The sequence below is a fragment of the Aspergillus eucalypticola genome (genome assembly GCF_003184535.1).
Source record: "Aspergillus eucalypticola CBS 122712 chromosome Unknown BO83scaffold_19, whole genome shotgun sequence".
In the NCBI taxonomy this organism is placed as follows: Eukaryota; Fungi; Ascomycota; class Eurotiomycetes; order Eurotiales; family Aspergillaceae; genus Aspergillus; species Aspergillus eucalypticola.
In genome coordinates, this window is record NW_020290293.1 from 240,481 (window position 1) to 256,610 (window position 16,130).

The 16,130-nt window shown below is 47.0% G+C and overlaps 5 protein-coding genes across 5 annotated transcripts; 2 read left to right on the forward strand and 3 right to left on the reverse strand.

The window, feature by feature from the left end:
• Window positions 1-452: 452 nt before the first annotated feature.
• On the reverse strand, window positions 453-1,138 carry BO83DRAFT_74506 (uncharacterized protein). Its single transcript, XM_025537568.1, has one exon. The coding sequence runs from the start codon at window positions 973-975 to the stop codon at window positions 490-492; it is 486 nt and encodes a 161-aa protein (XP_025386136.1). The 5' UTR covers window positions 976-1,138; the 3' UTR covers window positions 453-489.
• A 46-nt stretch (window positions 1,139-1,184) lies between these two features.
• Window positions 1,185-2,900, forward strand: BO83DRAFT_418676 (Zn(II)2Cys6 transcription factor; the record flags this gene model as incomplete). Its single annotated transcript, XM_025534832.1, has 2 exons — window positions 1,185-1,538; window positions 1,697-2,900. Exons 1-2 carry the CDS (start codon window positions 1,285-1,287, stop codon window positions 2,898-2,900), a joined length of 1,458 nt encoding a protein of 485 aa, XP_025386137.1. The 5' UTR covers window positions 1,185-1,284.
• Window positions 2,901-4,003: 1,103 nt separating this feature from the next.
• BO83DRAFT_364629 (lipase/esterase) lies at window positions 4,004-5,139 on the forward strand (the record flags this gene model as incomplete). Its single annotated transcript, XM_025529631.1, has 2 exons — window positions 4,004-4,098; window positions 4,147-5,139. Exons 1-2 carry the CDS (start codon window positions 4,033-4,035, stop codon window positions 5,137-5,139), a joined length of 1,059 nt encoding a protein of 352 aa, XP_025386138.1. The 5' UTR covers window positions 4,004-4,032.
• A 213-nt stretch (window positions 5,140-5,352) lies between these two features.
• On the reverse strand, window positions 5,353-6,524 carry BO83DRAFT_418678 (nitroreductase family protein; the record flags this gene model as incomplete). Its single annotated transcript, XM_025534833.1, has 2 exons — window positions 6,439-6,524; window positions 5,353-6,338 (listed from the first exon to the last, which is right to left on the reverse strand). Exons 1-2 carry the CDS (start codon window positions 6,440-6,442, stop codon window positions 5,353-5,355), a joined length of 990 nt encoding a protein of 329 aa, XP_025386139.1. The 5' UTR covers window positions 6,443-6,524.
• Window positions 6,525-10,623: 4,099 nt separating this feature from the next.
• On the reverse strand, window positions 10,624-15,476 carry BO83DRAFT_364633 (ABC-transporter). Its single transcript, XM_025529632.1, has 4 exons — window positions 14,590-15,476; window positions 12,384-14,540; window positions 11,634-12,332; window positions 10,624-11,576 (listed from the first exon to the last, which is right to left on the reverse strand). The coding sequence occupies exons 1-4, from the start codon at window positions 15,200-15,202 to the stop codon at window positions 10,714-10,716; spliced, it is 4,332 nt and encodes a 1,443-aa protein (XP_025386140.1). The 5' UTR covers window positions 15,203-15,476; the 3' UTR covers window positions 10,624-10,713.
• Window positions 15,477-16,130: the final 654 nt, after the last annotated feature.

Consider the following 16,130-nt stretch of genomic DNA (forward strand, 5'->3'; position numbering starts at 1 on the left):
TGCTAGTCCTAAACCTTCCATCAAGCCGATAAGCAGTCTAGTATAGCCTTACCCCTCCCGGGAGATGTAACGCCATAGACAGCGGGCATGCCCCTCTAATCTATAACCCCGATATTCCTGCTTAGTATTCTTGCGAGTATCGATTGATCGTTTGCAAATATGTGTACACTGACCTGGAAGCGCTCTGACGACTTTACCCCCACCTTGTGTTTTGAGAAATTTAGTCGCGGAAAGATGCGGCCCGCATGGAAGCCGCATGGCGTCTTCTTCCCTTCCATCCTCGAAATAGTAGAGGATGCATGCAAAAGCTTGCGGGCCGCTTTGGGCCGCATGACCGCCTTTGTTCAAATGTCTCAAGACTCAACCTTTAGCAGTGCCTCCACTTCGATCATTTTCCCCATACCACTCCCGTGATTATATTCGTAGATTGCTATATCTAGATCCCAAAGCATATCATTAACAGACGTCATCTGATTTTGTGCAGTCTGATCATACGTATACTTCTCTTGTATACAAATTTCCGAAGCCTTTAATGCAATTCGTCTTCCTAAAAGAAACTCTTACGGACAGTACGTTGTACTGAGTAGATTTCTCTCCCTCACCTAATATCAGATCTTTGACTAATACTAGCACTACTTCTGCCCACCAGTAATTCGCGAGCAATCGAGAAGCCTCTCTACACTTACGAGAGCGAAATTTCTGGACAGATCGAACGACTGTGGCACAGCTGTCCACCGTACAGGAAGCGACGGGTTTACAGCCGCCTGGTTTGGCCTGCATGGGACACAACACCGCCGATTGACGTCGAGGAAAAGTCACGGACACCACCTCGGTGTAGCGAGTGGGCACTTTAGACCATGTATTCTTTGTTATATAGCTTGCGAGGATATTTTTTGGGAAGTGTCTGTTTAACGTACGGTTAGAACGTTTTCCAATCCGTATTCCAATGCCGTTCACTAGGAGTGAGGCCGCCATTCGGCGACCCGCTCGCCCGACGATTCGGTTTTGAGCTTTTCATTGGGCTTATGTAAGACTAAGTCATTCAATCCGCAGGCTAACTTAGTTGGCCGCCTCGCGTCGGCGACCCCCTCTCTCTCAATTACTAGGTCATGTTGAACGTTTATGTAATCTTGCGTCATCTTGGGTTCCGAGAAGGATGGATTCAGGACTATCCCCTACAGACCGATCATTCCTTCCAAGACCCTGCAGATTCTGCTCGTGCCACTTCTCCATAACTGATAAAGCCACTGCTTTCGTTCTCTTCTTCTCTCAACACACCTGTACATGTCTCTCGCTTTAACCCCTCAACGCTCCAAGAAAGCGTGCATCTCGTGCCGACAACGAAAACGAAAGTGCGATGGGGAGCATCCCTGCTCGTACTGCCTTCGGAATGAGCATAACTGCGAGTATGAAAGTAGTAGAAAGAAGGCAAAACTGCAAAATGAGAGATCGAAACCTCACGACGACGTCTCTACCTCCAATGATACCATGGAGGTCAACTTGCAGCTGCGCCTGCTGGAGGCAGGGTCCCCTGCTGTGTTTGTTAGGCAATTAGGGTTGAAAATCAATCCTACTCAAGCCCCTCGTCTCAACTGCTACGCTTGGAACCTTGGCCTTAGAAAAGAAACCATCTGTCTTCAGTCATCATGCCTAACTGAGATTTTGACCGTAACGCAAATGCATATGATGACTACAGATTCTTCCTTCATGTGGCTCCGGTTTACAATTTTCTGGATCGCGAATACGTTGAAACTGCCATCATTAAAAGATGGAAAAATCAGTCTATAAATGACAGCCTCGACTCGATGTTAGGCGGAATCGCGGCGCTTGGGTGCCTTTTTGGTGGACAATCTACTGCTCTTGAACTCCAGATAGTCCAAACTACACGTAGCGCTCTGGAATATTCAAGCTCCCTGCCTTGTCCAGATATCGACCATGTCATTGGATGGCTATTACGTGTCATTTATCTTCGAGCCACTAGTTCTCCTCATGCCACTTGGATGGCGAGCTGTACTCTCATGCATATGATAGAGACGACAAAGCTTCATCTCGAACCTTCAGAAAATTCGATCCTGGCACAAAGCCCAAGCTTGTGCGCGCCCGACCTTCGAAGACGAATTTACTGGGTGGCGCAGCTCTTCAACATATGGGTGTCGTCAGATTATGGAAAATCTCGAGTCGAGTTACATGGTGCTTCGTCAGAGCTACCCGGGCAGATTTGGACAAAAGAACAGCAAGAATTATGCTGCTTGTCCTATTCACTAGCTCGAAAAATAAATCTTGAGCCGCGCAATGTTGGAGACAATATTGCAGAGCTTGGCGCACTTAAAGTCACCCAGCCTATGCTGCGGCTTCTACAATGCAACATTGGTTTGTGTTTTTTCCGGCGAGCACGAGCTCTTGGTCAAAATCTCTCAGATGAAAGTCTACGTTCGATCCTAAGCATGGCAGAGAATAGCCTACACGTGGTGAAAGGCCTTTCCGAGTCTCTATGTCCCTGGTGGCATATTATTAACATCCCATTTCAGATTGTATGCGTTCTTCTCATCATCGATGACGACTCAGCTTTCTGTCTCTTAGTCGAAGCCCTTGATACTCTGAAAATCATCGTAAGCCAGTACAAGACGGAAATGGTTCGGGAGTCGTACTATATTGCTTGTTTCTTGGTCTCTCAGGAACGCCAAAGACGTCTCAGGAAGCTTCAGCTTATGGACGACGCTTTAAATGGACACCAAGCCCTAGTTCTGACGAGGCCTACATTCGTTGCATCGGAAGACACTGCTCATAGTCTGGATGAGCCGGGCGCTCCGGAGGCTACCTACTTCGATGGCCTGGACCTGAACGTTCCGTTGGCTGACTACTTCTTGTTGGACAACCTATTTTATGAACCTGCAAATTGAATCGAAGTTGGGATATGCAATGAAGGAAAACTGGGAATTGCTTGGTGAGCCAGAACAGTAGGTGGCGCTTGGCTTGGCCGAGACATCAGTGGGTCTTGATTTCGTGCGCCGCAAGGGCAGCTTGATGCTGAGAACGACACGTATCAGGAATACTGCGGAAAGTCCATAATTTTCTTCTTAGCATGTTGTAGACCTCTTTTATATACATAGTTACCGGGGACATAAAAGATATGTCAGCCTGCATGGGGATATCTGCTGGCCTGGGCTTTGCTAGGTTAGCCACCATCGCCCTCAGCGTGGGTGTCACAGGCTCGCTAGGCTCGCCTGATATTGCCGCATCTGATATACAGATTGACATTCTCTCAATATTGTGGATAAGAACACAATATTATATCATGGATTCATGTCGTCGCACTTTAACAAATATTGTTTTCCACTAATTTTCTCTGAGCGCTGAAAATCCGCCCAAACCCTTCTTTCCTAGCTGATTCCTCCAGTCTTCGAGACCAAGTATGTACCCAACAATACTTAATTTGCAATGATGAATTTAGATGAACGACGCTGCAATTAGAGACAGCTTTCTCTTTGGCTGTGCGAAGTCTTCATGCCCCTGATATTGTCATAAGCCACAACAGGTATGCTAATAGGTTGCTCAACTCGGTGCTATTTTGACAACCTATAAGCATTTTTGCGTTGAGTCTCAACACTACCGTCAAAACGAAACTGGCATGTGATTAGGACAGAGCCGAAAACTGATGATTGACATGTCAGAAGTCTCGTGATATTTCTGAGCATGCAATACACATACGCATATTTGGGTCTCCAGGCTAACCTTTCTCGATTTCAAGAACAACGCCGCTAAAAGCAGGGTTAGTCAATCAAGGCATGATCGTAATAAGCGACGAGTGATTAGGATTGCGGCCCGCATGGAAGCCGCACCGCACAATTGTCTCTGAATTATTAATGATGATGCAAGCGGTGATTCTGCGGGCGCCGCGCTGTGCCGCGTCAGGTTTGATCGTCGATTAGCGGCCGAGAAACAACTTATAATCAGCCTTTGCTTGTTACATTGAAGTAAGAATTGGCAGCATTCATACGTGGCAAAGAGATTGTTCCTCCTTCGATTTTCGGAATGGCTGATTATTCGACGCCAGAAAGCGTTCGGGCCCTCAGCATTCCCGATCCGGAACTTATTAGGGTTAGTACTATTAATACTGTTCGCTATTTCCTGTCCTAATCTCTATAGTTCCTCCGAGACAGTGCACCGGCAAAAGTGGATTTCACTGCTGATAGGCATATTTTGAGGGAAAAACGAAACCTTGCGGAGAAAGAGAGAGCGGAAGCAACGCCAACCTATGGCACACATGAATTCACTAAGACGCTTGAGATGCGCGATGGTTATCAAAGTGAAGTCCGGGTTACAAAGCCAGCTGAGAGCACACCCGTTGGTTGTCCACTTATTATCTTGATCTACGGCGGTGGTTGGTTGCTGGGTTCTAACTACCAATTGATCCCTTTCGCAAGGCCCTTGGCTTATTTCTATAAAGCGACTGTGGTGACTGTCTCTTATCGCTTGGGCCCAGAGTACAAGTTTCCCATTGCCACCCAAGACATTTACGACAGCGTTAAATGGCTTGCTCTGAATGCGGCATCATTTGGTGCAAATCCAGACACAGGCTTTGTAGTTGGTGGCGTCTCCGCAGGGGCTACGATGACCGCAGTTGTGGCGCAGATGCTTGCGGAGGAAAGGTTTTCGCCCCCTTTGACTGGACAATGGCTGAGCGTACCCAATTTGTTCTGCTCGGAGACTGTGCCTGAAAGATACCGGCACCTGTGGCTTTCGCGCCACCAGAATACCGATGTGCCGGGACTGACGACCAACGATCTGGAGATTCTTGACCGAAGCTATGAGCCCGATCTTCTGTCTCCTGCTTGGTCTCCAGTCAACTCTGGACCTCCAGCTAAGGGTCTTCCTCCAGCATATCTCCAAGTTGCTGGTTGCGATCCCTTACGGGACGACGGCCTTATTTGGGAGAGTATGCTTAGGGAGAGTGGGATTAAGACCAAGTTGGACGTGTATCCAGGAGTACCTCACGTTCATTTCGCTTCGTATCCCAACTTTAAACTATCTCGGAAGTCCAATCTGGACACCATTGCAGGGATTGGGTGGCTTCTGGGTAAAAGACTTGAAAGAGAAACAATTGATGGCGAACTGAAATCGGCACCAGGAGGTGGCTAGTTAGAGAACTAAGAGAGCTGAGATAAAGAACTTTACATTTCATCATCATAGTGTACGTTTAGCACTAATCGAATGGCAATTTGCAAGCTGAATAGTGTTGGATTCTTTTGTGACGGGATTCAAATACTAACTTTCGGAAAAGTTGCTTTTATTGAAGCATGTCTATGGCGGAAGATAAATTTGATTTGGTACCTAAGAGGGTTGACTCATGATCTAACGGCGACCAGCCGGCGGCTTCGCTCCTGTCCCAGGCCGCGATTCGATAATAGAAAGGATATCATCTGCTACTGGAGCAGGCGATGCCGCAACGTGCAGAGATTCCGGGAGACCACCGACTCCCATCATGGTAATAATTACTTCGTATTCAGGAATTTCAAAAGCAGAGCGTAAAGCCTGGTCCTGCTCCTTATCTGCAGACCAGTTCAGCATGCGCGTACCCAAGTTGTCGGCGTGTAGTGCGAAATTGAGTCCCATAGCGAAGAGCCCACCGTCAATCCAAGCTTGGTTGCGCTCGCCAATGATGTCAAATTCGCGAATGTCGGTTGTAATTATCAGAACCGCGCCAAGTTTGTGACCAAATCCAGTGTTTCCATGCTGATATTTCAATACGTGGTCTCGCAGCACAGGGTCGTATGCAGCGTAGACGCGCCTCGTCTCACGGTTTACAGCTCGAGGAGTGTGAATCGCGCGGGAGACAGCCAGCTTAATCCGTTCTGGAGAGACGCTCTCGCCTGTGTAATGGCGGATGCTGTGTCGTGTCTGCACAAATCGAGTGTAGTCGAAGGAGGTTGCGTCTTGGACTTCTTTCTTGGTCAATGACACGGCGCCACCGGGGAATAACTCCTTTCCCTCGCTAACGAAGTCACGCAGTTCCTTCTCATAATCCGCAGGTAAGCTGAAATGGTGCTCCTCGTGGAACCGCATATAGTCTTGGATGGTGCCACGGCCACCGCGGGTTGCGACACTGGTGTGCCCGATCTTCTCGAGCGCCCTAACCGCGCGTATAATAAATTCAACTTTCGACCTTCCGAACAATGTGCGAGGTTCTTCGAGTGTTAAGCCCTTTTCGATACTGTGATAGGCCCCGGTCAGCTTTGCAGCCAACACAACCGGGCTAGTGCTATTGTTCACTACACCCGACCATTCCCTAAACTTCTCGAAGTCATAATCATAATTGGCACGGAGTTCTGCCGCCATACCTAAACGGAATAAGTTCTTCATTAGGTCAAAGATTTCCTGGTGGGTAGCAGAGGTTGATCGCAGATGGCACGAAATCTCAGCGGAGGGGAAGTCTCGTACTCATGTTCAGTGCCTCGCGTTGAGGTGAATTGAGGGGCACCTGGAAATTACCCTCTGGTAATGGGTATGACGACGTTAGATCAGTGGATGTCGGCCATGTATCGTGCCTTTACGTTCAACAGCGGGTTGCCCGAATAAGCCCTTATATCTTTTCCTCTTATGGGTAGACACAAGTGGACCAAGGACCAGCTGATGAGCTAAGCATGACAAATGTGATATGGGACACCATAGAAGAGGGGTATTTTGATTAGATCGTGCTTAATGAAGCGGCAAGTGCGGCTCCAGACTAAACCTTTGAACGGTCTGACGCTTTCGAAGATAAAACATATTTTCTTATCTTGCGCTTGGTTGGCGGCTGGAGTACGGTACTTTTGCTGAAATGCACAGGAACCCTATGGAATACCGAAGTTGTGCCGAGTGGAAGTGAATGAAGGCTCTCCTCAGGTGGCCAAGGATAGCATCGTGCAGAAGATGATCCCGGAAATGCGTTCGTTACCCGACTTCCCGCGTATATCCGAAGGTGGAACTAGACGTAAGAAGACAGCCCTTCAGAAGGCGAATCTACAACGGCACGATGTCTGCTGTGCTGAATAATAATATGATTCCCAAAAATAAGAGTATCTCCTTTGGGCTACTCTACTAAGAACCACTGAAGGAAACCCCAGGTGGATCAACTCCAGCTTCATTCGGTGAGGCTGGGATTTACTAAATCATGTTGGCAAGAAATCGAGTGCAAGTTTCGGAGCTGTAATTGCGCAATGCTTGACCGACGGGAACGAGCATTCTACCGCAAGGCTTTTTGGTTTTCTTCCAAGGGATTCGGAGAAACCGGTTGGCTCTTTGCACTCAAAAAGACCCCTGAATGTGGGCCTTTGTGTTGCAACACCCTGTTCAACAGCAACTTCGAAAGTCGGATCCGCGCCATGAAACTTAAGTTATGAAATCTTAATGATAATTCTTATCTACGGAATCCCCAAAGTTATAAAACCGATATCTGGCTGAATGATGAAATTTGGCACATAACGTAATCGGTAAACGAGTGCCGCACCTCCACCCGATTCTTATCTCCAGGTGAGATTCTAGGGCCTTTATGTATCAACGAACCAACGAACCAATTGATTTCCTGTACAAAAACTAATTAGAACTATGGTTAGGACACTGCAATTGTCTGTGTCCTAGACTATGACAATCAGTGCAGCGTTGTGGCGCCCGTACACGTAGTTTTTAGGTGTAGAAAGCCCTGTATTATGCGGTATGTTATCCCGAGCTCCAGAGGTCTTAATCTCCTGCTGAAATCGCCCCTTGCCCTCTTGAATAGAAAGACTGTCTACAGTAGTAAGTTACCTAGTGGATATTTTTTGCTTCTGACGCTGCTTCTCATGTGCGGCTCGTAAATCACGAGTTTCTTGAAACGCGCAAGAACTGCTTCATGTAAAGCCATTTCACTGCTTCTAATAATCTTGTTCATTCGTAGTTCAGAGGTTGTACTCTGTAAGATCTGTTGTATATGCTCCTGGAGCTTTTTATTTACTGTAGATGCCTGCTTTTCACTACCTGATAGTATAGGAAATTTCAGGTATTGGATTGATTGACTGAATGCTTGGTCAACTGTGTATGAAGCCGAATATCTAGCTGGTCGATTGCCCTCTCTAGGTTATGTGGAACAAGTCCAGTAGTAAACTAACCACTGCAGACATTGCTAGTAGTATAGATATCTGTACGCGCATGAGGAAAGTTGAGCAAGCTTTTCGACAGGGGGGCAAAACGTGTGAGGTGCGACGCTCATTTACCGTTTAGTTACGTTAATCCAATTTAGTCATCCCACGAAAGATCTGACGCAAACTATCCAAAAAACTAGTGACCAGAAGCATTATTGGTCAGGCTATACCATGTGGCTGAGGGCCTTGTCCAAGGATAATCGTTGGTGCGGCCTTTTGACCAGAGTCCATTTCGCATTAGTAGAAATCTGCTATATTCTATTGCAAGCCTTCTGTAGTGCTTCCATGGGAAAGGACTAGGTACAGATAGGGAAGGAACTTGAAACTCGGATCCAACTGTTGCAAGCCTTGCATATTTCTGATTCCGTTGTGGCTCACGCTAAAGTTAGCCGATATATTCTGGAATCGTAGTTCCTGACTATCTGCTAATTGTGTAAGACAGATAATCCAAGTCTTATCATTTAAGATATTAATCCCAGCGCTCACAAATCCTGCTATCCCGGTGTTCATTACTTAATCTGCCTCACCAGAGCGAGAAATCCGGCGTCGCAAAGCCGCAGTGTCTCAAATATGACACAGTATCATCTGGAAGGCACATTTGTGATATATATTTGACACGAGGCATTTACAAAGAATGTGGCTCTAAGAATTGTACGATAATTCGGGGCATGCTTTTGATAAGTTCTACTTAGAATTTCAGTAATTCCAGGCCTGCAAGGAATGCCGCGGCCGTAGGGTGTAAGATATATGTAATACCTTTACTAACTTCTACAATATCCATCAGATCATCCTTGCTCTACTTACACCAAATATAAGAGACAGTATATACCAGCTTAGACTTCTTCCATTTCCTCCACACCGGACCTAATTTCAAAATCCGTGTTGAGCTACAATTCACCAGATTCTGCACCAACTTTGTACGAGCGGAATTTTTGCTCTATCATGTTTGAATATGCTCTGAAGGCTTAGCAGTTTAAGCCCATAATATCAAATTGTCCATGTCAACGTATATGTGACTAAGTTCGATACGTGGGTACATTCTAAACCGACCGAAGGAACAACCACCGAGCTCCTTAGAATACATCTTTATCATTTTTTGTGGTTTAAAGTGTATGTTAGAAACCCTCAGAAGCTTGAGCTCCTCAATACACAGTTCAGGATGGCATTGCGTGACATAATCCACGTGGAACCTTTGAAAGTCTGACGGACGGTGACTATGTATCGGTTGAAATTTGCAGTCACATGAAAAAGAGGGTTTAGAAATTGTTTTACTCTCCATAACTGTTGTGCGTTGCCTGGTCGATAAAGCAATCAAACTTGATAATTACGGTGGTGATCGTCAGCTTGAAGAGAGGGGGTAGGACTATGCGTGAGCGAAAACAAGTATGCATGTCAGACTACTATGTGGAATTTCAAATTTCATGGGGTCAGATGCAGCGCTCCACTACTATTTAATATTAAAAACTTGGATTTATCTCGGTGCAGCTTTCCACGGTCGTAGAGATGCCCAGACTATAGAAAAATGTGGGTCTTTGTTTACGTACCCTTTCATAGTAGCCGGAGTAATTTGCACGATCTCGAGAAACGGTAAAGTAAACTTTTAGACACGATGATGAGCGTACATCTATGGCAAAAGTAAGTATTTAGAAGGAATAGATGCAAAAATTAAATAGAGGTGGAAGAGGCGTGCAAAAGCAAATGTTTGGAAGGAACGGATGGAAAGGTTGAACAGAGGTGTAAGAGAACAGCGACCGAATATATATCATCTGTGGCACTTTCGGTACTCACGAAAGCTGATGTTGGAGGAGATAATAGGTTTTAGTAGTCCAGTATAATCGTCTTTAGAAGCGCAATAAGGTGTAGGATCAAAGATGCAGGAAGCGGCGGTCGTATGATACAACCTGTCTATTCTTCCACAGCGCAAGAACTCAAGGCTATATCCAACCGAAGAGATATCGATGTTTTCAACCAGTGCTAAGTCGGCTCTTTCATAGCTACACGAGTTTTAATCTCGTGTTTCGTTAAGTGTGTCTTTATCGACGGTCTTCAAATCTGTCTCTTCATTCTCTGCAGAGACTTTCTCTGCCGGCTTCTTCACGCTGCTCCACTTGAGGGCCGCAGCCCCGAGGACACTCAAATATGTCGGGATCAAACCAACGCGGAACAACTATCTCAATGCATCATTGTATGCAATAGGAGCAGTATTATCTGTGCTGCTTGCTTGGCAAATTTGAAGGCTGATTCTAGGTGCTCCTCCTAGTCATAGGAACCTCCTGCCTCGGCCCCTCGTCATTTATACCCCACTGATAAAACATGGCCTTTGAATACGTATTTTAACTCCTCGTATTTAGTAGTAGCCAGAACTATATATCTTATCAGATGATAGAGTACCTCTGGCTTGTATACTAGCGGGCGAACCGAATATAAGAATAAGAAATCAATGTAATGAATTAAAATGTTACTATATGCAGGACCGGTGTTTGATCAATTATATCCTCACCAAAAGTGACCAAATATCAACTTCTAAAACCAATGTCCACAAAAAACAAAATACCATTCAGGCCTTGCTCTTCCACGATCTCACCCGACAAAGATAGTAGATAGCAAAAGCAAAGGCAGCATTGAAAGCAATATATGCCCAAAGGAGCCCAAAGTTTCGCCACCGCTGGTCATAGTATATATCCCGACTCGCCAGAAACTGATCAGCGGTTTGAAGCGTACAATACTTGCATTGGTCTGTGCTCTCCGGGTTGAGAAGCTTACCTGCGGCAGTACCGGCCGCTTCGAGGTAGGCTTCCAAGTATTGCCCGCATGTATCATAACCAGGAGCAACACTGAAGACGCTTAGTTCCTTCTCGGAACAGTTAACCGCACGACCGCTCACACCTGAGGCAATGATGGCATTCACGAGGTAGGTCATTGGCGAGATGCGATACATGAAATCCCAGAAACCAGGAAGCGCGACGCGAGGAACGAGGATTCCGTTGAAGACAAGTGTCATGTTAAACAGCATGGTGGCAATGAGACCAGCTGTCTCGGCATTAGGCAGAACGGCAACCACCGCGTGCGCAAAGGTCGACCCGTAGATGAAGAACTGGATGATCAAGAGGAGCATGATCCCCTGGCGCTGGGAGTCTGCGATGCCGTAGACGGGATACACAAAGCTTGCATAGACCAGGATAGCGACGAACATTTGGTAAGGGATCTCAGCTAGTAGATTGGCGCCTAGGAAGGCTGCCCAGTGGTAGGTCTTCGACGGTTGTTCTCGGACCTCATAAAGGTCTCGCTGGAAAATAAACTGCGGCATGATCTGTTGGACCAGAGCGGTGAAGATTGCTGTGATCATGAACACGGAGAAAATGGACGATTGTAAGCCTTGTTGAGAGGTACCGGGAATGTAAAACGAGAAGCCTACGAAGACTATGAAACGATAGTTAGCCAAAGGTCAATGGTGCCTTAAGGGCAAGAGTAACTTACGGGCTGACAGGATGCCCAAGGCCAGCTTGCCATAGATGTATTCGGGAGACCGCCAGTACTGTTGGAAAATCCGGCGAAGGACAGCAGCGAACTGGTCCCCGAAAGGCATTGCAAAGGCGTCTTCAGTTCCTTCTGATTCACCTTGGTTGTCGGTATTATTCGTGTATCCCACGGCTGAACACTTCTTCTCCAGAGCACTCATCATTTGGGTAAATTCGGAACTTTCCTTCCACACAGTCGGCCAATCCTGTTCGGCTTTACCATTCACCCCTGCACCTGCAATCTCGAGAATGTACTCGGCTGGATTCTCAGAGTCGTTGCATCTCCTCGCACCTTTTGTCTCGAAGTAATCCAGCATTGTACGCGAATTTGGTCCGATATCACCAAAGTAAACGGTACGACCGCCTTTAGCCAGGAACAATAACCGATCAAATTGCTGGAACAGCATGGCTGATGGCTGATGAATCGTACAAAGAATAGCCTGTCCACTAGATGCGAGCCGACGCAAAAGCGCAATAATAGTCCATGAAGACTGGCTATCCAAGCCGGAGGTTGGCTCATCGAGGAAGAGGAGTAAAGCGGGCTTTGCGGCAAGCTCAACGCCGATGGTCAGAAGCTTCCGTTGCTCGACATTTAACCCTTCGCCCGGAAAGCCTACCACTGCTTCTGCGAATTCTTCCATTCCGAGCATGGTGATGACTAGAACAACTTTAGTAGATTTCTAGAGCACTTGAAAGCGTCTAAAAATACCTTTTTCGACAAAGTCGTATTTTTCCTGTACGGGGACTGATTTAGGTTGACGCAGCAGGGCCGAAAACCTTAGAGACTCACGAACGGTCGCAGTATGAAGATGCAAGTCCTGTTGCTGAACATAGCCTGTGCTGCGCTGGAAGCTAGCAGAGAGAGGAGAGCCGTTTACTAGCATATCGCCTGTGATGACTCCTGTTGAAGTACGTTGGGCGAGGACGTTCAGTAGTGTTGTTTTTCCAGCCCCCGACACACCCATCAATGCAGTCAGGGTGCCAGGCTCCACCCATCCACTGACTTTATCCAACAAGCGGCGCTCCTCCTTTTTGATCTTGATATCATAGCAGACTTCACGCCACATAAATGTGTCCTGATGCGGTGGCATTACCGCTTCGCCTGCCGCCTCTTGTCCTTGACTTGCGCTGATATTGGCGGCCTTCGGGTCTTTTGCAGATTTCTCCAAGGCAACGGGAATGCGACCATGTTGGAAGACAAGACTCTCCGCCGTGGATGAAGAATGTGAGTTGATCTCAGTGAGTAACAGATACAAGGCGAGAAAAGCAATGATGAAAGCGCAGAGGATACCGAAATTCCTCCAAAGGTGGCTGTATTCGTACCCGTAGCTCACGGAGAGAAAGTTGTCTCCGTTTACATATAGCTCTCCAGCTACCGCACCCTTTGCAGCACATATAAAGTAGGTACCTGATCCGTTAGTCAACCCGGGGTAGAGTGGTACCAGGTCCGAACAGGGGAAGTCACGTCCGTGGAATTCGTTCACAGCCAGCGCTTCAAATGCATATCTTAGTGGATTGATGTAAGAGATCCACTTGAACCAAGGGTGCATGCTGGGTAGGGGAAGCAGGTAGCCGGTATAGATAACAGTGGCGAGTAGTATGACTCCGGCAGCAGCGAGTGCCTGAGGGATCGCCTTAGTCGCCGCAGCCAGGGAGCGAAAGATTTGACTCATACAAAGCAGAGCCATGGTGACAAACAGGTAGAAAACAAAGAATGGACCAGCCTCGTATCGAAACCCGCACATGAAGTAGAACACGATGTTGAATATAAGGCTGCATCCAACCTTTATAGGGATATCGGCACAAACTCCCGCTAAAGCCTCCGTGAAAGGGTGATAAAAGGCATACGAAGCCTGCTTTTCAACGATCGGCCGCTGAGCATAGAGATTTTGAATCTCGGTGACGGTCAAAAGCGAGTTTAGCAGAATGGCAAAGAACAATGCTGACATCTTCAGAGTGAAATCCTCGGTTCCGAACGCGCCTCCATAGAACAGAGACCCAATGATGATGGAAAAAACGATCTGACCAATCATCAAAGTTAATGTGGAAGGAATGTCATTCCAAACACGTTGGTAAAACCGGGAAGCACATATCCCAATCTGTGTCGGGATATCGATCAAATACGGAGAGCTTGATCGTGCGTACCGAGCCTGACGTTTGGCATGACTTTGCTTAAATGCTTCGGTGGCGCTACAGTCAGCACCAAATTTCGCCTCGTGGCTTGAGATGTCATGACCCAGCCGCTTGTAGCTCGCGCTGCTCCTCCAGTGCACTTCAAACTCCTCGGGAGTCCGCGGGACCTTTTCTTCATATCCTTCCCGTGCTTGCCGCTCACTTGGGTTGGTTATACTCGTAAGAAAGTCTGCGGTCGTTTGCCTAGCAGGACAATACCAGCCCATATCTTCGAAATAATGCTTCGCTTCCGTGGTAGGGCCAAAGTATATCTCATGCCCTTGGTAGAGGACCATAACCTTGTCAAAGCAATTGTATACGGCTTGCGAGGGTTGGTAAAGTGTCGCAACATGAGTAGTACCAAAAATCCTGGAGCTCGTCTTTAGCGCCTTGACGAAGTCCAAAGACGACGCAGAATCTAGGCCGCGTGTAGCATTATCCCAACAACAGAGTGGCGAGCCAGCCAAGGCCATTTCTGCGATAGATACTCGCTTTCTCTCACCTCCACTGACGCCCCGCACAAAGTCAGAACCAACTTTCGTGTTGACGGTATGTGACAGACCGAAGACTGCCATCACAACGTCCCTTATATGCCTGATGTATTCCTTCCTCGACATTTCATTCGGGAGAAGTCGAGGGGTACGTGCTGTTGCTGCGAAGTTGAGTGTTTCGCCGACCGTTAGATGAGGGAAATCTGTCTTCCAATTAGTCTTATTCCTAAATGATCAATTGAATGACCTTACGTTTCTCAACTTCCTGGTTATAGAGAAGCTCGCCCTTGAAATTCTTCTTCATCAAGGGTTGTGGTATTCCACTGTAAGAAATGACTGAATTTGATGACAGGTCGAGTCCGTTCGTCTCCGCTGAAATGGTTTTCAGCATGGTAGAGCATCCAGCTCCTGGCCGGCCGAGCACGAGAAGCATCTCGCCCTGCTCGACGTGTCCATGAACATCGTGTAGAATTGTCTTGGCGGTTTTAGGGCCACGACTGAACGTACCCCCCAGGACGGGAGCATAGACTGAGGATAGAACTGTGTGTTGAGTTTGAATCTCGGATCCGCTTCCCTGCACAGTAACATCTCTGAATACAACTCCCGTTTTCCGTGCGCTGCTGTCCCCTTCGAATTGTTGCACCTGATGAAGCATCCATTGGGATAAGTCGAAGTGAGGACTTGTGGGGTCTATGAGCGATGCAAAGTCCTGCTTCAAGCTTCTACCTCCTGCGGTTGATGCTGCTGATTGTCGAGACGCTATTTTCCTGAGCTCTTCTTGCTCGTGTCCGGACAACGTGCTGGTGGAATTATGGTGTTCTTTTTCCTCATTGCCACGCCCCTCAGGAGCAGGTTCTGTAAGCATGCTGATCGATGTATAAGATACACTAAGACAGTAGAGAATTCAGCCGAGGGTGTTCAGCGGTCTTTGAACACATATATGAAAGGCTTGTCATGAAGATTGAGGTATCGCGGCGCCAACGACCCTCCTTTGAATATATTGTATCACTAATCATCGTTCGGTGACGAGACATCTCTCGGCAATTCTAAAATCGGGATCTCGTTTTCCGAAGAGCGAAATAAAAAGATAGTAATAGTGATATCCCGTATCTGCAGTACCCTGCCCACTCAAATGGTGCTATGATTTGGTCAGGCTCCCGAACTTGCTGTTGCAACAGAGTTGGAATCGAGAGCCGAAGGTGTGGGCCCACCCGACCTTCGAAAGCCGATATCATGTGACCTCATATAGTGTCCCGTCATCGGACTTCGTGCTAACTATTTTATTTTCGATTTAATAACACAGCTTTAATGATGACCCACTTATTCCATAGCGAGTGGGAAACTGCACCCCTAATTTCACGTTTTTGGAAGGGCGTATGCGGAGTAGATTTCCACAACATTACCACAGTGCAATGGTAGTATTGTGTCTTGTCACGGTCGAGATATTCATATGTATAGTATCGTCTTAGTAATTTCAATGAGTAGCTATTGATTCGCTTTTATCGAGTACCAAAATGTTCAAGATGAAACAGAAGTTTTGCTCGGGGTATCTCGGCGTTTTCTTGCGCATCACTGGATGATCAAGACCCGCGCTGGCGGGTCTAGAATCCGCCCAGGCAAATATTGTACTACTAGTATATTTCACCCGTCCATTTAGAATTCACTTATCTATCGTCATTAATTAGTTACTTCAATCCCTGTTGACAGTTTTATGATTGATACAAAGGCTAAGACAACACGTAAGAACCTCTTGTCTATCATTCAACTAGACTTACAGTTCGACTACGCACTGC